Source organism: Fundulus heteroclitus, chromosome 21, assembly GCF_011125445.2.
Source record: "Fundulus heteroclitus isolate FHET01 chromosome 21, MU-UCD_Fhet_4.1, whole genome shotgun sequence".
Lineage (NCBI taxonomy): Eukaryota > Metazoa > Chordata > Actinopteri > Cyprinodontiformes > Fundulidae > Fundulus > Fundulus heteroclitus.
The window spans coordinates 33,036,436-33,057,696 of NC_046381.1; the positions used below are offsets into that span (position 1 = coordinate 33,036,436).

The window sequence follows — 21,261 nt, forward strand, 5'->3', positions numbered from 1 at the left end:
TAGTCATTGCCAAACCCAGACTTGTTTATTGTGTTACCTGAATAGAGGCATAATTTGTAGAGAACCATCCACTTCACTAGAGTCCAGTGGCTGCATATGTTTCATCACGGTGTCATGCTTCATGCATCAAACACCAGACCCTGTAAAACTTGGATGATCCTGCTTGGCCATGGAAACACTCCATGAGTCAATCAACGTGCTCTTCTTGCATCCTTCGTAGGACCTGTGCCCACATAGACTGGTTCCTCTGTCAGCCGTGAAAAAGCAAAGTCCAGAAGAGATTGCCTGTGAATTCGGATGGTCAAGCCTTCACGTCTGTTTCCTAGCAACTGGGACTGCATTTAATACAGCTGTGAAGCCGAAGTAAAGGAGCCCAAAGGCTCATCTCGCTGTCTCCATTAAATAACTACATGGTTTTTATTTTCGCCTTTATATATTCCTGATGTTTTGCTTAAAAAAGTTCTTGTTCTATTATTTCATTTTACTTTCATTCATTAATCAGCTATTTACAGTTCACAGTAATCTCTCGGAGAGAGACCACAGCAGCGGAAAAACATGAAGAGGGAAAGTAGCGCCGTTTGGCTCTATTTTAATACCGTAAATGAAATCAAACTGTATGTTTTGTAAAAAGCCGGTTAAATTCAGTGGAAACACAACAAATTTCTATAAGTACATGAAAAACCACGAGCAAGAAAACGGAGAGAGGAGACGAAACTTCTCTCATTGCCCCGACAGACCAGACCCACAGACTGACATCACTGACTGAGGTGTTTCAGTCCTCCAGAGAACATCCAGGTAGATCAGAGTGGTCACCTTCAGCAGCAGTTCATGTTAACTTTCAAAGTAGATATTATCTATCATATGTTACTGGAGCCTACACAGAAAATGTAATTAAGACCTTGAAAGAACCCAGTACATATATCCTATAAAAAAGTGTTATTTAAGATAACATTAGCTAATCCTTTATTTATCCCACGATGGGGAAATTTATAGGATTAAAGCAACAGGCAGGTGCACACAACACAGACAAAATTACATAAGGATTGAAATATATAAGAGGTGGATTAGGAAAAAAACACTGAACATAACATTATTATTATTATTTAATTATAATAATAAAATAAAAATCACAAAACCCGAAAGGTCAACAGTTTCATGATACATCAAGCTTAGGGACTGGCTAATATACAGCAGGTAAAAAAAAAAGCCATGTTTTGGCTGCAGTGCTTGCTGTTCTCTTATGAAGAAAAGATCAACTAGTGCTCTAAATTCAATAGATGGGTTGAAAATATCCAGAATAAAATACAGAGATTTCCAGAGCATGAAATATACAGTTAATTTGACTTTGTTTTGGTGTGTGTTTGTGCATGTGTGCGTTGTCCCGGGTCCTAGCAAAGCTGTCAGCTGGCCTGGATACGCCATACCAGTCCTTCAAATCTGAGAAAAAGAAGGCTGCACTTGAAGAAGCCTTCGAATTTGGACAGCTTTCGGCGCATCGATGTGACGTAATCAGCATTAAAATTTGGCCATCGAAGGATGCAGCCCCTGAATTTGGACACACCCTTGGTGAGCTCTGTGTACAATGCTCCTCAGCATTCACTGGCCCTGCTCTCTGGTGATAAATGGAATACCACTATGTTGATATGCTATTATCCCCATCACTGTCATTTTGCTTGAATTTTATTATTTGGATTAATGAGCACATATCCTTGGCAGTATATGGTAATGTCTGTCCGTCCTTTAGAGCTGGGAAGGGACACAGATCTCATTCAGGGGAGCAGAAGCGTCCAGCAAAGAGAACACTCATGGTGGGGTTATGACGAATGAAAAAGAGGAAGGGGTGGTCAGCAATGAAGAAGGAAACACTGCCACAAAAATCTGCCACAATACCAGATGTGGCGGCAGCAGCTTCAGTTCCCTCCTCGTTCACCTCTACAAAAGCCTTGTGAGAGACCTTCGACAAAGATAGCCCTTTGTTTCTTGATATTCCTGTCGCAGATATAAGAGAGAGAGAAAGAGAGAAAGAGAGAGGGAGATTGCAGGATTACCAACAATATCTTTAGGAACATGTATCTCATCAAAATGTCTTGCAATATGGAAATCAAAAGATCTGGTTGATTCACACTGACTATGCTTTCATGGAAAAAATATCACAGAAACGTTAATGTAGACTTACCATTCTATCAGAGAGCACAGATCTTTATGCAGGGTCATAAAAAAAAAGAACACAACCTATGCACCACTGGTCTTTATTATTATTATTATTATTATTATTATTATTATTATTATTATTATTATTATTATTATTATTATTATTATTATTATTATTTAGAGACAGCTAACTACATCTAAAATATCTGTCAGTCTCTTTCCAAGTGTCTCACCAGAGAAGTCGCACTTTGACATGTCAAAAGCATCAACCATGCCCATGCTGCTCAGGATTTTGTTCAGGTCATACATCTCCTCCATCTTGAATCGAGGCATAATCACATCTACCTCACGGTTGTCCATCAGACCTGATTGAGTCCACTCCATGAATTTCTCATAGGTCAGAAGGCTCTCCAGCTGGAAAGGTAATACATCAATTAAATGTGTCAGTGCCCAGGTAAAGTTTCATCAATTTGTCTGACCAAGAGATTCCTACCTTCTGCAGACCTGTTGTGTCATCTTCTATCTCTTTAGGTAAAAAGATGAGCATGCTCAGCTCCATCCCTTTGTAAGGCATCTCCAATATCTGTCCAGTAAAAGGTTCATTACAGAAAAGTACTGGCTCTTATACAAGCTGGATTCATAGTAATGCCAAAGTTTCTGCTTGAATACCTGACAGTTGATTTCAGAAATGAAGGCAAGGTTGAAGTTGGTTTTCTGTTGCATCATCTGCACAAGTTTTTTATCATTCTGTGAACAAACACAAACAGTGTGCTAAACTGAACTAAGTGGAGGGGTCAGAGTGATAAATCAGTCATAAGCAGACCAGAACTACTGGTGATCCTCATCTGGACTAGAGAGACCAGGGCACTTCCCTGAAGTGAACTTAAAGGTTAGCTTCCTGATGAATGCCTACTGGTCAACTCTTGGCTTCTGTGGCCAATAAGGCTCAGCCAGATACTTATTACGAAGCCCCCTCTACATGCGCCCACCACCTACAGGGGGAACCATCAAGATCGGGTGCCTGCATGTGGTACGGTCCCCAGTGGGAAACGATCTCCAGGGGCCTTGAATCAAATAAAGGTGGGCACCCAGACATAAGATAAGATAAGATAAGATAAGATAAGATAGGCTTTAATGATCTCACATTGGAGAAATTCACTTGCCACATCTGCTCATAAAAGAAGGTGCAAAAGTAGGAAAGGTGCATCAGTTATATACAGTGAATCTTCATATATACAGTGGATCAAAGAAAAAGAGAAAAGAATAAAAATACAAAAAAAATAGGAATGGGAAGATGATGTCTTATTTACATTCACAGTGATATATATATATATATATATATATATATATATATATATATATATATATATATATATATATATATATATATATATATATAAATATATATATACATGTGTATTGACATATATTCAGGTGGTGATAGCAGCAGAAGTCACTTCTTCAGGATTATTGCACGGGTTATGGCACAGTGTATTAAATAGATTATTGCACATTAGTTATTGCACATTAGTTATTACAGTTATGCAGACATGGTAACTCCTCTGTTTTTTGGGACATGGAGCATCACCTCACTAGCAGGAAAGCCCTGGAGTCGAAGTGTGAGGTTGACTTATACCAGCTTGACACGGTTGAAATCACCTCCACAGACAACTTGGGCTTTGAAACTCAACTCCTGGAAAGGGGCTGGACCATCTCCCAAGAAAAAGATTTTGTGGTGAGAGAGCCAATAAAGGTTAGAGGATACTTACAAGTCTTCAGCATAGGCCCTGGGTTGAAGGGCTGTCATGGGGAAAAGATCTCTATAACTATCTCTGTGTTTGAGCTCAAAGTGGTTCATAATTGTACTTGGCACAGGGCCAGCTCATGGTCGTTCACCATTTTCTAATCACATCATCAGACCTTTGCAGTTGATTCTTAAGGACTTGGTAAAGAGTTGGATGGAGCTGTCAACATATCACAAGTAGTCAGATAAAATGGTGGACGAGGCTAATGAACGCCCTGGAAAACAAGGATTGTCTGGAAGAGGATCCTGTTAAGCATATATTTAGTTAAAACCTCTGGGAGACTTTACCTCATGTTTTAAGAGGGGTTGGGCTGGAGGTAAAGACTTATGCTCAAGAGTGTTGGAAAGGAGAATCCTATCAATTGCTGAACCTAAGATTTAGGAGGAAGAGTGTGGCTTTCATTATAGCCATGGGGTAGCAGATGAGATCTCTGAATTTGTAAGCGGGTTAGAAAATGGATGGATGGATGGAGTTTGGTTGTTTGTGTCACATTTTGTATTGTCTTCAAGCCATGTCCTCCAGTATACACTGGATCGGTTCCCCAGCAAGAGTGAGACACAACTGGGATGGAAAAAAAACCTGTGCGATTCCAACTTGGTGTAACAAGCAGATGAATTAAAGTATCTTAGTGTCTTACTTTTAAGATAATTTCTTTCCTGAGAACACATTGAAGTAATTCCTCCACAGTAATACCATTGTTTCTCTTTAAAATCTAATAAAAAGAAAATCTTTAATTTAAACTGACTAATGATCAAACACCTTCTGACTGGGGAAATACTCTGTGTTAATAGTCACTATTAACTGTTAACATACCATACCATATTTATTTATATTATATTTTTAAAAAAACAGCACAAGGTTGATCAAAGTGCTGTACAACAAGTAAAACCTCCACAGACAACAAACAGTTAAAAAGAAAAGAAAAATAATGTACCTTGTTGAGTCTAAACTCAGCTCCATAGGTGCTACATCTTGGAAATGCTTTATCCCAGGTGCCTTTAAAGTAGATGGCATTAACCAGGACCATCCTGGTCATTTCATTCACCGTTCCCTTAGCCACCATATCTTTGATTCTACCTGGTGATTACATTGAATTAACACGATGGAATATATGAGATCCGACTCCACAGAGCCAGCCGCTCTTAACAACATCACAATTACACACTGTTCTTCCACCAGATGGAGCTCATGATGTTGAGATTTATTCATCATCATTGTGTGGGATGGGTCATGTGATGATGATGTGCGTGCGTGCGTGCGTGCGTGCGTGCGTGCGTGCGTGCGTGCGTGCGATCCACCTTGGGTCTGCTCCTCCACCCAGCTGTTGATCTTGACCCTGGCTTCCTCCCAGCTGGTCCTGAAGTCCAATGGCTCCAGCTCTGAGTTGTAGTAAGTCCTGGTTTGGGTTAAAAACTCCTAGAAGCAAAAACAGCAAATATATGTCTTTATTCTGAAAATATTCTCCTACGAGTAATCCATTCATTAATTTTCTAGGATGACGAAATTATATTACAGCTAGCAAAATATCACCAATTATTTACATTTATAGAATCTTAGGTTGTTTTTTTTTTTTAGTTTTTCCAGACATTAAAAAACAATGCAAAACTAATATACACTCACATGCTACTTAATTGTGTAAATCTTGCTACTACTGATTTAAAACCCATTTTGCTTTCAGATGTGCCTCAGTGGTTTGTGTCATAGATTCAGCAGGTTGTCCTCCTGTCTCCTGTTCCACAATATCCCAAAGATGCTCTAATGAATAAAGCCCTGGTGAATTTGTCAGTACAGTGAACTCATAGTTATGGTCAGGAAATTAATTGAGCTTCGTGATGGATTAATATGGTCAGAAACAATGCTAAGGTAGACTGTGGCAATTACATAAATCTCGATGGTACAAATGAGACCAAAGTCTGGAAAGACAATATCTCCCTCACCATCAAATCACCATCACCAGGCAGTTGACACAATTCAGGAAGAATCAGTGCTGTTTTGCAATTTTGCATATTTTTAAGTTATTTAATGTTTATCAAAAAATGGTCTGTCCATTATTTATTGTTCGGTGAATATCAGTGCAATCAGTTGATATTAGGATAATAGTTGAAAGAGTGATCCGAGCACTGGCATTCTGAGCAGAGACTGTGACCCAGGCCTTCTTATCCAGCATCAGAGTCTGCCCTCACAAATGCTCCGCTAGAAGAATGGAAACTCTGCACACATATGGAATAAATGAGTGACAACTTCTCTTCAAGTGTCAGATTTTATTGGATTGAATGGACTTGAACGAAGTCCAAGTTAGAGAACCAAACTTCTAACCTGGTCAGCCAAATTGATAATGTGTAGCACATTATCAATCTGGGACTGCTCCTATCGAATCTGTTTGGGGAAAAGAGGGACGCTCAGCAGAAGCCTCCAAGCTGATTGGGCGAAATGACACCTAGTGCCCACCTACCAAAGGTTGGTTTTAGCCAATGACAGTTTCAAATTAAAAACGGAAGCAGCAGGCATCATGTGAAACCACAAGAAGGTAAGCTATTCAAGATGCTTCCTGCCAGTCTTCTTTCAAAGATGAAATCATGGATTCTTACCAAACAAATGCTACAGCAACAGCTATGCATGCATCCTTCAGCACTGCAATGTTTGTGTTGGTTCAGCTGTGGGCTTGTCAGTTCTATTGCTTTATTTGCACCGGTATGTCCCGCCCACTGTGCAATCAGCCGTGTGGGATAAAATCAGAATGTAAGATTAAAGCTACTGAAATGTGAGACTTTTACAGGCCCCCAGAGGACTGCTCATCACAGCAAGGGGTACCAACACTGCTATGTACCAAGCCCCCTAGGACTTATCTTTCTCTTTGTCTGTTGGTCCTTAAGGAGAGGAGTCCTACACTGGGGAGACAGTCACCATGGTCCAAATGGGTTGGGATACCCACAAACGGGCTCAACTGGGAATGGAGATACAAGTCTGCATGCTGGAAAGGCAGTGCAGAGATCCTTATGCTCCACAGCCGAGCGCAGACCACCTGAGTCATGTAAGCACATCCCATGCTGGTTTTCACGAGGAGTCTCCACCTTGAACTTGCTTGTTTCTCCGGGTTGAAGAACCAGCTTCACCCTGTTCCAACTGCTTCCAACTGGATGCCCAAAGTCAACCGAACAGACATGATGGCAGAGGTTTGGCATATTTGGTAGGGAAAGATTAAAATGGTTTACTTTTAATGTGTTTTTACTTTTTTTTTTTTTAAGGTTCGACCAAGGTAAAAGACTGAGCTAACAGGTTAGCTCCCGCTAGCTTTCTTCAAACCATACTATGCTGATATGTGGTTTGAGTGTGTTTTACGGTTAAGGAACTGCCCCTCACAGCAATGTTCCATCAGAAATTCAAGGATATAACAAACTTTACTTCCATAAGGATTTTATACACCAATGGGATATTAATGATTGTGTTGTCCGGTCTGCTAATGACGCCTAAATAGAGTTTAAACATTGATTTTTCCCATTAATGCTGTACTAAGGCCCGTAGTACTACTGGACGATGACAGAGTGAAACGAAAACAAGCATTATGTTTAAACAAACCGTTTTTATGTATAATCTGGGTAAGCAGCGAGTTATTAAGGAGGCTAATAGCGGCCAATGCTAGCGGACATTCTGAGCTTATTTAAAATTACTTTTAAGCTATGTTTGGGTGTAATGAACGGACCGAAAAATGCAAACACCGATGTCCCATTGTATTTCATCAATTTCTGAAATACAGACTAGCCTATCAACAATAAAAACTATGCAATGTTCAGAATCACTTAAATCCCCTTTCTGTTGCATTCTGATGCTTATTCTGAACATGAGCAAGACTGCTGAGTGCGATCAAGTTTGAGCTGATACAATATGTTTTGGTGATCGCCTATTTGTGTTAAGAAGGAATGGAAAAGATGTGCCTAATAGAAGGGCTTTAGAGTGTAAATTTGCTAATGAAAATGCATATTACGACTCACTCACCTGAATGAAGTGGTAGGTCTGTTCTACAAAGAGCCTGTTGGCAACACTGAGAACAAATGGAGTTCCTGCCTTGTTGAGCTTACTCAGCAGTTTGGCAAACAGAGTGTGGAAATCATCCGGACGATCCTGGGTTTTCAAGCACTGCGGAAAAGAAGATTGATACAAGAAGACATGCTGAAGAAATTAAACTCATCGTAAAAAATATTAAAAGCTACGGATTAGAAGCTTCCAAGGGACTGAAAAAAATCTATACCAAATAATACAGACGACCAGATATCAAAGTAAAAGATCACCTCTGATATCTGAGTGGCTGTGTTGCCTCTGGCTCCCAGCATCACCATAGCCAGAGCTGAAGAGATGCTGAAAGGAGAGAAGAAGATGTTTGCAGTCTTGCTGTCCTCACTCAGCTTTCTGAGCAGAGCCAGGGAGAAGGTGGTGTTGGCCTTAGATAGAGAGCTGGGTGGTGCCATTGTGTCTGATGTGAAGAAAGGATAAAGTAGTCATTTTAAAGTCATACCATCTCATAAGGATAATCAGTTAGCATTTTCTTCATATGTTAAATAAGTTATTTTGCTAAATAGCAGCTTAGCAACACAATTTTAATGTTCCTTAGAGAGTGATGGATGAACTTTAATCAGTAAAAGATACTGATTGTCTCGAAGAGAATAAACTTGTTTCTATAGCAGGTAGGGGATAAAGAGAGGAGAAAGCAGTCATTTTCGGGATGCATGACTGTTTTCAGACCAGTCACAGCCACACAGTTTTAATTGCTTGATTCACACTGATCTTCATATTACAGACTTAGGGGACAGTCTTCTGGCCCGAAATCTGGGTGTAGGGATGAACTTAGACCTAAACATTTAAAGGCATCTAAAGACAATAACAAAGTTGGCCTTCTATCACCTAAAGAACCTTTGCTGGGTTAAAGGCCTAATGCCTCAATAGGATCTCAAAAACGAAGCAACGTGTTTATCTTTAGTAGAATTGATTACTGCAACGGTGCTTTTAAAGGTGTGCCAAAAAAGTGGATCAGACAGCTGCAGCTGATCCACAACGCTGCTGCCTGCGTCCTCACTATGACTAAGAAAGTAGAGCGCATCACCCTAGTTCTAAAGTCCTTACACTGGCTCCCTGTATCTCAGAAAATTTACTTTACAGTACTTACGTTAGTCTAAAAGTCACCGAATATTTCACCCCCCCCACGCCCCGCCACCCACCCAGCCCAACAAAACGGGTCTCGGAAATGTAACTTTTACTGTTTTCTCTCTTAATGAATTAAGGATTACGCAGAATCCCTTTTACATTTTTGACAGTTAAATACAGTCTATAACAACAATTTCTAACAAATATAACTTTTTAACATCACCTACATGTCTACTTATTTCATTCTTCAAATGAGGCAGTTTACTTTTTATGAACTATATTTCATATACAAAAGTAGGCTATAGTGAAGTGTACTTGACTTTTACTGAAACGTATAACAGAATTGTGAGATAAATTACATTAATACCAAGACTTAAGGTTATACTTAAGTATACTTAATAAAATTTACTTCAAGTACATATACTACTTTTTGCAAAAGGGTATATAACCCATCAGTTTCAAACCATACAGTTGACACTATATATATATATATATATATATATATATATATATATATATATATATATATATATATATATATATATATATATATATATATGCTAGAGCCCTCATATGCTGCTGAGGCGTAGGAATTGGGGCCGTCATCTTGAAGTACTCACCTCTCTTACTAGTCTATAACAAAACAATAGAAGATGCCTTTGCACTGTTCGGGATATTCTTGTTCAAATCAACGGATTGTTGACGTAAAGGCACGGATGATTCCTTTTCACAGGTTAGATGAACATATAGTTTGTATATTGTGAAAAAAATACAAATGAACATGACATTTCTGTATTCAGCAGCGAAATGCCAGCAAAGGTTAGCTAGTGTATGTGTCTGTAAATCCGGGCTAACTAAGATTTTGTTATTTATATAAAGTTTCAGTTATCCCCTAATATTTTTTTTTAGACTAAATAATAAAACAATGCTACTGTAGAAGTAAAACAAATATTGCTATTATACCATTCACTATCAAATTTTATTCAGATAGAGTTTTTTCACCCTATCAATTACACGATACCTCTGATGTCTCATATACAGCGCAATAAACAGATAGTAAAACATCTGACAGGAATAATTTTCAAAGCTTGCATGCATTATCAACAGATATGAATCAAGATAGAGCTGTTGTTGAAGTAAGGTTGAAAGAGAGTCAAAGCTGTGACAAAACAAAACAAAACAAGTCCAGGGCTCCATTAAAAAAGACATTATTAATCTCAGTGGGACTTTCCTGGTTAAATAACAGCCAAAGTATGGCAAACAGCACATGTCCTACCTATGTTAAGTTTTTCAACGCCTGACAGCACATGGCCTGATTGCCAACCTGGCAAAAAGCTAATTTGCGTTGCCAGTCATAGACTTTTTGGGCCACCGCATTTCTGCCAGTGGTGCTGTTCCATCGGCCAAAAAAGTTCAGGCGGTGTCAGATTTTCCACGCCCATAGACAGTTAAGGCCCTGCAGGAGTTCTTGGGAATGTTTTTTTTTTTTTTTTACAGTTTCATCTCCTGGCCGTGACTGATCATACCACCCATTGGCCTGAAGTGGTCCCCTTATCGTCCATAACGTTGGTAGTGGTGTGCCGAGCTTTTTGGTAAAACTGGATTGCATGTTTTGGCCCTCCTTCAGAGATTACTTCTGACAGACGCCCACGGTTTGTTTCAGAGCTTTGGTCCACCATGGCTAAAGGTCTGGGGTCAAGATCTACCGCACTACTGCGTATAATCTGCAGGCTGGTGAATTGTGCGAGTGGTTTCACATAAGTGGCAGACCAATAGGGGGCTCCACTCACACCTATATGATGAGATGTTTTGATTTGAAAAACTTATTCTTTTGTTGGAGCTTATTATCACACTTTGTACCATTGCTCAAGTCAGTTGGAGTCAAGTAAACAAGGTGATCAAACCTAGCTCTTGTGTCGTCTTTCTTACTCCTCCATAACATACCAGTCACTCTCAGTTTCTAACACAGTCAGTCTAATAAACTATTTTTGTGACCAGACACCTTACATATAATGGAATCTCTAGCTATTAAGCACCATAATTTTAATGTTCGTTAGAGAATTAGATACAATATTTACTTACCGAAAGATACTTGTCTTGGTTTGATCAAGACTGTTTCAGTGGAAGAGAGATCACTGTTTTCAGCGTCATACTCAGGTCGGCACACATTCGACAGCTTGTGTTAAAGTGAAAGTATTTTCATTCCTGGGTCTCAAAGCTCTGCTGTGATTGGTCCTTTTCAGTGAGGTAGACACACAGCAAACAGGTTCTTAGCCAAATATCTATTTTCCTTAGAACTGGCAAGTCTAAACTCCTTCAACTTTATGTAGACAAAAAAATAAAAGAACACTTAAGGGAGATCACTCAAGTCTTGTCATGTGATGTTTGACGGATTTTAGGATGTGTTTTTTATTCTTATTTTATGGGTAAGCGGTGACACCTCCTGTTTGTGCAAACAAATTTAAAATGCTGAAACACCTGCTGGATGATTCATTTATATTTGGCTAGTAAATGTTTTTTGTCTTTTTACCTTTTAATGGTGAATCAAAATACTATTCCTTTTTTACCTCTATGTCCGATTGTTTGTTGTTTTGGAGTTCAAATTGTCTAAAGCATTTTAATTGATTTGAATTTTAGTTTTTTTTAGATTAGACATTATTACTAATTTCCATAACTTAGAATTCCCACATACCATATTAAAGTTCTGTTTACTGCTTCTGTTCATCTACTAATCAACATTTCAACATAATGATGATAAATCCTATAAGTAGCTATTAGGTTTTTGTTTGTTTTCTAGGAATCATCCTTATCACATAATAGCTGTCACCATTCTCTTCTGCTGACAAGCATCCTCAAGTAGTCAGACCATCCCCTCCACCTGAGAGGAGCCCATGGATGCAGGAACAAAGGCTGCACCACTGGACCCTTCTGAATGACCATCTTCTCTAACTAATCAAGTACGAAAAGAACATTAAAAACAGTGTTAGACTCTACTATGCTGCCTGAGTTCTGGATCTCAGCTGAGAGGAAATAGCCACAATTATCAAACACTGCTATCGACTTATTTGCGCAGATTGGCTCCAGATCCATTTTCAATTACACTTTTTTTTTATCTATATTAAACAACAGCACAGTGTAATACAGTTTAATGGGGTGAGTGCATGTTTGGGAGGACCATTTTGTTTTGTGGTAGGCTAAAAGGTTCTGGAATCCCATGATAGGCTAGAGTCTGGAATAGGTTCACAGAAAGACAGGAAGTACAACACGAAGCATGACTCATATACCTTTGAGGGCATAGCTCAGTTCCTGGTTTATTGCAAAGCAAATATAACAAACCACTGTAAGATTGGCAGATATCGTTATTCACAGAGCTTAACACCACGAATCATGTGGTCCACAGCAGACCACAGCTCAGACACAGCAGCAGCAGCAGCAGGCCCCTCTTCGTGTTCAGATGAGCACTGAGGATGTGAGAATGTATCCCCCCCAGGGATAAAACATGAGTGACCAGAGGGAGGGACATCACAAACGGAGGGGGGGGGGGAATCCCCCCATCCCCCCCAGCAAATTGCATCCAGCCTATGAAACATCGGAAGGTAATGACTAAATTACAGAAGGTTAAGTCAGACTATTTATTTACAGGAAACTGCTTGTCTAAACAGAAAAGCACGGAACTTAGAAGGTTTGGATATGCTAATTTATTTGGTAATCCATGTGGCCACGGATTTAGAAGAGGTATGGCTGTACTAACTTCCAACACTGTAACATTGACATGTATCAAAGAAATTAATGTTAAGGAAGAGAGATTTATCCTTCAGCTGGAAAACAAATTGTTGACATTGGTTCTTCAGCTCTTAAACTCAGCAGCCCCCAGTTCTGGGGGAGAAAAATAAACTTTTTTGTTTTCTTTTCTCTATGTTTATTACTGAAAGTTCCTCATGTTAAACATAGCAAATTTGGTACCACAGATTATCTAAGATTATTTCAGTGGAGTTTGTGATGGATGAATAAAGTGTGATCAGATGTAACTGTGTTAAACCATGTAATAAACCTTTATCTGGAAAAGGAACTTATTTATATTAGATACTTAAAAAATTGGACTAAGTGATAAAGCAGTGAATAAAACCACTCCACCAAACACCAACTGCAAGAATAAGAATGAATGTCATGAATGCCAGGCAAGGCGGTTGCTTTATTTGTAACTTTTATAGAGCCCCTGGCACAAGCAAACAGACAGTAAAAATGTTGAGATGATTAAAACTAGGAGAGAAGACATCATCATTAAAGTTTTTGCTGCCGATGTCATCATCGGCAGCAAAAACTGCCTAAAAGGAATACTTTCATGCAGCACAAATTAGGCCCGTGCTTTGCTGGTGTGACAAAGATTTGTCAATTTACACAGAAACTGTGCTTTAACCTGGAGCAAAAATCCAAACTGGAGAAAGAACACAGACTACTTCAATAGATAGCATATGATATGAGTTTTGTCCATAATTCTCTTGACCAGAGAGTCAAACAATAGATTCAAAGTGGAATAACAGCACTGTACTGAGTAATCAAGACTTTTTAGATTTCTATAAATAAGAGATATTTTTGGCAAGGAAATTACTCACATTTTAAATTAGGATAAAAATAGAATAATCAGAACAATAAATGTAACTAGGGAAATGGGTGTAAACATTTCTGACAATGAATGGTGCCATATTTGGAGAACGCAGCAGTCAACTATTTCGTCATGTGTTTTGAGATTACACTGTTGGAAGAATTTAAAGTTTCTTAGTTACACCCAAAATTAGAAACAAATGCTCATCTGTACCACAGATATGTTAGAGAAAATGTGGAGCTTTTAATGTTGCCATTCTCCAATTTTTGGCTTTGACCCAGCATTACAACATTTTGAGATGATGTTCTGGGCCATTCTGGGCTATGATATATCAAAGTCGTGTATGCTTCATTTTGGATTCTCATCGACTGGCTAAGAAAGACTAAGCTAATAATTTAGAAGCAAATTCAAGAAACATGCCAGGTTGTTCCTTTCAAAAATGCAATCATGAAAAAGTATTATAAAACAGTGCTATGTGAGGACTTCATCCTGTAGAGCAGTTTATAGTGTGACACCCAGTCATAAAAACTGAGCTTTGCCTGTACTTGTAAACAAGGATACTGTCTCGAATCTGTGTGTACTCTGCACAGACGTCTGCAGATTCAGGTCCATGCAAGTATGTGGGAGCCATAAGATTCGGACATACAGGACTTAATTATACACAATTTAAAATAGAAAAAGCATAATACAGGGAACTGTGATCACTGTTTGAAAGATGAAAGAATAGAACATGTTGTATACGTATGCTATGTTGTGTTTAGATTTAGTTTTATTTTTGTTACCTTCTTATTAAACTGCAAATTACACACACAACTTTCCTTTGTGCCTGATATGTATTTCAATATATTTAAAGTTTAGAAACAATTCCAATGATTGTTTGAGAAAGAAATTGGTTCTCATAGTCTGAGAATGCCCCTCATATAGCCTTGACCCTCTCTGATCCCCCATCAATAAAAGTCTAGCTCCACCATTTAACATGCTCACCAAGTTGTTTAATATATAGCAGCTAAAATGTTAAACTAAACTCCTCCACTGAGTTAGCAAGAGACCTGTGGAGAAGCAAATATGCTAATCAATACAATTGTTAAAATAACTGCCATACCACAGTCAGCCCTCCTTATGGGGCCAATATAACCTGAATTAAAAGTCTTTCTGTTGCATTTGCCGCAAAAAAATCTTATATTTTGTCTTCACAATGACTATTCTTTAAATAGAATATAATACATTTTACAGGTTTCAGCCTTTAATTATTGGAACTGTTTTGAATAGTGTAGTTTTTCAATAACAATGATAAAGTCACTGGGTAATCCTGAAGAATGATTATAAACCTTATTCCATTAAAGTTCCAGAAATGTGTCTGTTGCTGTATTACACCTTACCTTCACCAGTGGGGTAATTCCTCTGAAGGACACAGATCTCACTTAGGGGAGCAGAAGCATCCAGCAAACAGAACGCTCATGGTGGCATTATGGCGGATGAAGAAGAGGAAGGGATGGTTTGCAGTGAACTCAGGTGGCAAGCTAAGAAGCTCAATACAGCAAGTAGTGGCAGCAGCAGCTTCAGTTCCCTCTTCATTCACCTCCACAAAAGCTTTGTGGGAGACTTTGGACAGAAAGAGCTCCTTGCAGCCAGACATACCTGTTCCAGGAAAGAAAAGAGAAATAGAATGACGACCATTTTCATAAATGTATGAAAGTATGATAATGAAAATTCTTACAATTATTATTACAAAGCTGCCTCCTTGTAAAAAAAATTGTCAAGTCCAGTTTTATTCTGAAAATATTGATCAATGAATTTTCTTGTTTCCATAATCTTAAACTCTGACACAGTGATCACTGCTGTAAACTATATGTAACATATTTGTCTGTTTCCTCCATGTCTCACCAGTGAGGTCACACTTTGTCTCATCAAAGACATCCTTCATGCCCATGCTGCTCAGGACTTCCTTCAGGTCATACTCCTCCTCCAGCTTGAATTGAGGACCTGAGAGTGTTTCATCTTGTCTGGGTGAGTCCACTCCAGACCGGTTGTATCATCTTCGATATTTTCAGGTAAAATGATGAGCATGCTCAACTCCTTCCCTTTATAAGGCATCTCTAGGATCTGTCCAGCAGAAGGTTTCAGACATTAAAGAAATATCCTGGCAGCTTTGCATGCTGTAAAAATCCCATGATTAATTATATTGGTTAATAATTTTAACTCAGTCACTAAGGAGCATTATCACAGATTTTTCCTCTCAGCAGCCATCACACTTTATAACCATCACTGCTCCCACCAGCCTAAGTTGATTACATCACTGTGGTTATTTATTTATTTTCATAGACAACAGGCCCATTTGTACCTTTTCAAGTCACCCTACTCAGTGGCACATTTCATTTATTCTCAGTGAACCATTTTTAATATCTAGACTTTTTCTCTCACTTGCTGCTGATCCACCTGAACTTCTCCACTGTGGGTCAATAAAAGATCACTCTATTCATTACCTCACAGTTAACTTTAGGAATGGAAGATTTGGGGACGGACAAAGTCTGTTTCATCATCTGTACTGGTTTTGTTTCTTTCTGTGGAGAAATACAAGAACTCAGGGATCTTGAAGTGATCTTGAAGTGGTTGCAAGAAACAACAGAACTGATTGAAAGACAGACAAATATCCTCAATAAAGAGCATGGTTAAAAATATCACATTGAATATCAGAATAAAAGAGTAATTCTTCCTCCTTGATGACTGCTCCTCTTCATCCTGGTGTACAGTGTAATATTTTACCTTAACAGAGACTTTTTTCACTTCTAGTGGGTTAGTCTGTTGTCATGTTCACTGTTACCTTGTTGAGTTTAAACTCAGCCTCAAAAGTGCGAATTTTCAGAAATGGTTGATCCCAGGTTCCTTTGAAGTAGATGGCATTAACCAGGACCATCCTGGTCATGTTGTTCACTGCGCCCCCAGTCACTATATCTCTGATTTTTTCCTGATCACAACATGGACACAACATGGATCAGATGAGAACCAACACCACAGAGGCTGCAGCTCTTAACAACATCACAATTACACACTTCTCCACCAGATGGAGCTCATGATGTTTAGATTTCTGATGGTCTGTGTGTGTGTGTGTGTGTGTGTGTGTGTGTGTGTGTGTGTGTGTGTGTGTGTGTGTGTGTGTGTGTGTGTGTGTGTGTGTGTGTGTGCGTGCGTGTTTACACGTGTATGTGCAAACCTCATGTTCAAAAATCAGTGAGTACTCTGCAATTCTGCAAATTCTCTCCATGCACACATGTTTTCACCTCAGCTATTTGTGAGTTTATCCTATATATGTTTATTTATTGGAGTATTTATTTATTTAATGTTTAACTTATTTTTTACGTTGTTTCACTGATGCAAATAAGTCCTGCGTTAGGATGTGATCAAACGGGATCTTTTTGGTTGACCTACAAACGGTTGATCCAAAAAGATAACAAAGGCTTACTTTGTTGTCGCATTAGAAACAAGTGTCCGGATTAAAGGTTACTACATGTTAAAGACACAAGTAAATTCTTCTACAACAGCCCTGTTTAGACTCCAGGGGCACCTTTTATGCTAAAATTGAAGAACGAGGGTGGAAAAACTTGCTGCAGAGAAGCGACCTCTTCCTGTTTGTGCTCTAGGCAGCATATTGTTCTGCTCCATTTCCAGCATCCTTTTATCCCTACCATAAAAGTCCACCGCATATTTACACAGTACCAGAGGTCAGCTAGATATAACCATCAGCAGAAGATGTACCTCCATGACAGCAGCATCTGTCTGCAGATCCTGCAGACAAGCAAGCAAACCTGTGATGCAATCACTTAAGTCTTCCTTTCCATTCATGCAGTCCTTTACCACTCAAACATGCCATGCTTAGACTGGACCCAATCGTTAGATCCTGCAAACATGTTAATTTAATCCAAGTATATCATTAGCCCTTTTGTTCAGATCATTCTTTGTATTGTATAAACTAAGATCACTGATAAAAAACCAATGAGGAATTAATCAAACTCTTGTTTTCTGCCTTTTTCTCTCTTATTTTATATTGTTCAGTCATGCCAAAATGACCCATGCATGGCACATGCTAGTTGCTAAGGATGTTAGATGTTAGGCAGCAACACTGGAGCTCTCATACGGTATTCTCAGTATGTTCAGTAGTATCAAAAGTGGGTCAACAAAGGAACAGTAATGAATCTCCATCATAGTGATGTGTGACCAACGCTTATAAATGTCCGTGTGGTCCAGTCCAACAGATGAGCTACTCAAGCCCACGCCGTGGAAGAAGTTAATAACGGTTCAATAGGCCAATACAAAATAAACACAAGAGCTGTGCAATTAAAAAGTAAAACTATACTGCAAATAGCAGATTAAATGTTTGTGTTTGTTTGTTTGTGATGTATGTGATGGCGGTTGTACTGAAACAGTAATTTCCCTCTGCGATTATTAAAGTATTTCTGATTCTGATTCTGAAATGGCAACGGTAGGTACAGGATGTAGTGCAGTAGGCACTACATCATGTATATAATAGAAATATTTTATGGATGTTTTATTAATTAATCTCTAAATACTTTATAACTCATTCTTATTGTGCATTAAGTAAGGGAGTGCAAGAGACAAAACTGATTGGTTTGTGCTTACAAGTAGTATCTTAGTCTTAAAATGTTAATACAAGCATCTATTGATGAGATAGATAGATAGATAGATAGATAGATAGATAGATAGATAGATAGATAGATAGATAGATAGATAGATAGATAGATAGATAGATAGATAGATAGATAGATAGATAGATAGATAGATAGATAGATAGATAGATAGATAGATAGATAGATAGATAGATTAGGCTCACCATTTGGCAAGAAACTGGCCAATTTTCCCTTGCTGCCCTTAATGCATGATAAATACGTATGGATGAGTTATAAAGTCTTTACAGACTAATAACATGTCAATAAACAAAGTGGTACCAATTTTTCAAAATGCACAGGTGAAATATGAACAACACATGCAGTACATTGATAGGCATGCTTGTGCAAACTCTCAGTTATCCGGGTCATCGCAACAACAAACAGGCTTAAATCAGAGGCAACCAGATTTTTGCTCAGTTTTTCTGAAAACGTTTTCGACACCCATCCAGTAGTGTTGGTCAATTTTAGTGACTCACACTTGAGCAACCTGTAGTTTCAGTGCTGCTGTTTTTAAGGAAATAGAGGCCCATCCTCCTGGGCGCATTCCAAGTCAGATGCAAATCAACGACCCACACGTTACTGTCCTTGGTCGTTAGAGACTGTTGCTTGTTGTGAGTGGAGTACTTGGTCACCTGAATCCTGAATTGATAGACAGTCTAAACCTACACAGTTTAAGTAGTACTGGCAGACATTAAGTTCAATGGCTGATGTTCTCCTGTTACATAGAGGAGAGCTGTTTTTGTCCCCACACATATCATGGTACCTGTAATGGAAAATGACCCCAATCTTAGCGTGTAGGGTCAAATAGAAACGAGTCCATTCAAGTCAATCTGAGTGAAAAAAGGTCATTACTGCTCAGTAAAGTGTCTCTTTCCATTCAAAGCATTCTGAAGCTGGGCACGGTGGCAATGTGAACCACGTGGTCAGCGTACCACAGTATGGTCTGTTATAGTTTGGCAGGAAGGTAAACACAATACCACTTTGTGGGTCACTTCTCCCTAAAACAAAATGTATCAGCAGAGCAATCATTAATGGGTAGGAAAAATAGACAGGGTCCATCAAACAGAAAAGATCCACAATTGTTACTTCATCTTCCAAAAAAGCTGTGGCCTATTGTTAAATCCTCTATGGACCCGGCCCGTTTTACCCTTAATCGGCGACCACCACTTTGAGACCACTTAAGATGCAAAATTCTGGAAAGCATAAAGCATATTTCAGATTATTTAATCTACCACAGTCAGAGAAATGGTTACAAACACATCAGCGCTGATGGGCTCTTGATCGGCAAGAAGCCCCGATTGCTCATCATTCAAACATTATAAAGGAGTTTAGGTTAACACCCATAAAAAGGCCGTACATGTCCAAACTGCGTCATCTATAGATAAACGGTGTCAACTCCGGGATGCTATCAGACAGATGAGTCATTTCCTCGTTGTCCGGTGTTATCCAAGTGTGGCAGACAGTCCAGGGATAAACAGTTCATTCCACTTGACCTCGTTGATATCCTAACACTATATATTTATAAGGATTTAAACTCCAACATGATAAATCTGGGTCCTCGTGTCTTCAGTGATCCACTATAGTAGGTTCTTAGTAGAGTGTTTATATTTTTAGATTCACACACTGTGTGTAAACTAGCTATACTAACCGCAAACAAAACACTGCTCATTTTGACATTTTTTTCAGTTTACACCTTGACCCAGTACATAGACCTATGGCAAAGGACGGAGAAAACATCAGTAATGTACACGATACTGGAGAAAAGCATTTGTATTGTTCCCAGTACTAAAACCAAATCCAGAAGAGGTTGACATTTGCTGAATTCTGATGCACTGTTGAACATTGCAATGAGGAGTGCTCCCTAGTCTCTAGATTAAACTAAATCTAGATTTAACAGGGCAAATGAACCTACATGAAATGGTAAAAAAAAATCTTTATTCCTGACATATTCTGGAATCCTGACATGTTCTAAATCCGGGAAAGAAAGGCAGATATTTTGATGCAGGAGTCAGGATATGGGTCTTTATGGATGTCTTTATTTAATTTCCTGTCAGTCACAAACCTTTAAAAATCCCCCTCTGGGTCATTGGTCATGGTTTAGCAGAAGGCAAGGAAATGTTTACAGATCAAAGTAATTTATTCAAGAAAAGTAGTGATTTCCTTTAACTGGTACTTTAGATGTTGGATACTGATGCCACATAGTGTAAAAATCATGAAAGTATAATAAAAAAAACTGAAAAACTCCAATAAACAGGAGAAAATGCAACAAAAACTGAACTGATAGCAGAACTATTTGTAGAGGAGGCAACAAAGAGCAGAGCACAGGGTGCTGGAAACTCCCACATTGTCTTCATATCACTGAGTTTCAACAACTTGTTTTATGTGAGTTTGTTGCCGTGCACTCAACGGCCACTTCATTAGGTACACCTAACTGAGACGTGTGTCTCCCTGTTTCCCCACATCCCACAGATCACATTGAAATCTGTCGGCTGTGCAGGTCAGTGGAGAGCAGTGAACTCATCAGCATGTTCAGGAAACACGAATGAGGTCAGCTGAGCTGTGTCACTGGGTGTATTTTCCCTGCTGTGATAATAAAGGGATGGACATGTTCAGCAGCAAAACTCAGGCCGCGGTGGTTAAGGAGTGTGTAACTGGTACATAGGGACCCAACAGGGTGCTCAGAAAACACCTCCCACAACATTACATATGGAGCCATTCTTCATGTTGCCAAATTCTGACTGGACCATCTGAATGTCACAGTAGCTTGACACTTACTGATCCAGGCCATGGATCCGCTTGTTATCAGTCTAACATGACATGCAGACCTCTTTATTTTTGACAAATCTCAGAGAAAGGTTGTGGCAGTCTCTAGAGCCACAATAAT

The 21,261-nt window shown here is 38.9% G+C and overlaps 1 protein-coding gene and 1 pseudogene across 1 annotated transcript; both read right to left on the bottom strand.

The window, feature by feature from the left end:
- Positions 1–1,330: 1,330 nt before the first annotated feature.
- Positions 1,331–11,264, bottom strand: LOC105920359 (leukocyte elastase inhibitor A). Its single transcript, XM_036125562.1, has 9 exons — positions 11,175–11,264; positions 8,243–8,424; positions 7,950–8,090; positions 5,255–5,372; positions 4,891–5,033; positions 2,821–2,898; positions 2,645–2,734; positions 2,385–2,565; positions 1,331–1,989 (listed from the first exon to the last, which is right to left on the bottom strand). Exons 2-9 carry the CDS (start codon positions 8,417–8,419, stop codon positions 1,766–1,768), a joined length of 1,152 nt encoding a protein of 383 aa, XP_035981455.1. The 5' UTR covers positions 8,420–8,424; positions 11,175–11,264; the 3' UTR covers positions 1,331–1,765.
- Positions 11,265–12,388: 1,124 nt separating this feature from the next.
- Positions 12,389–21,261, bottom strand: part of LOC105920364 — an 84,859-nt pseudogene continuing 75,986 nt past the window's right edge.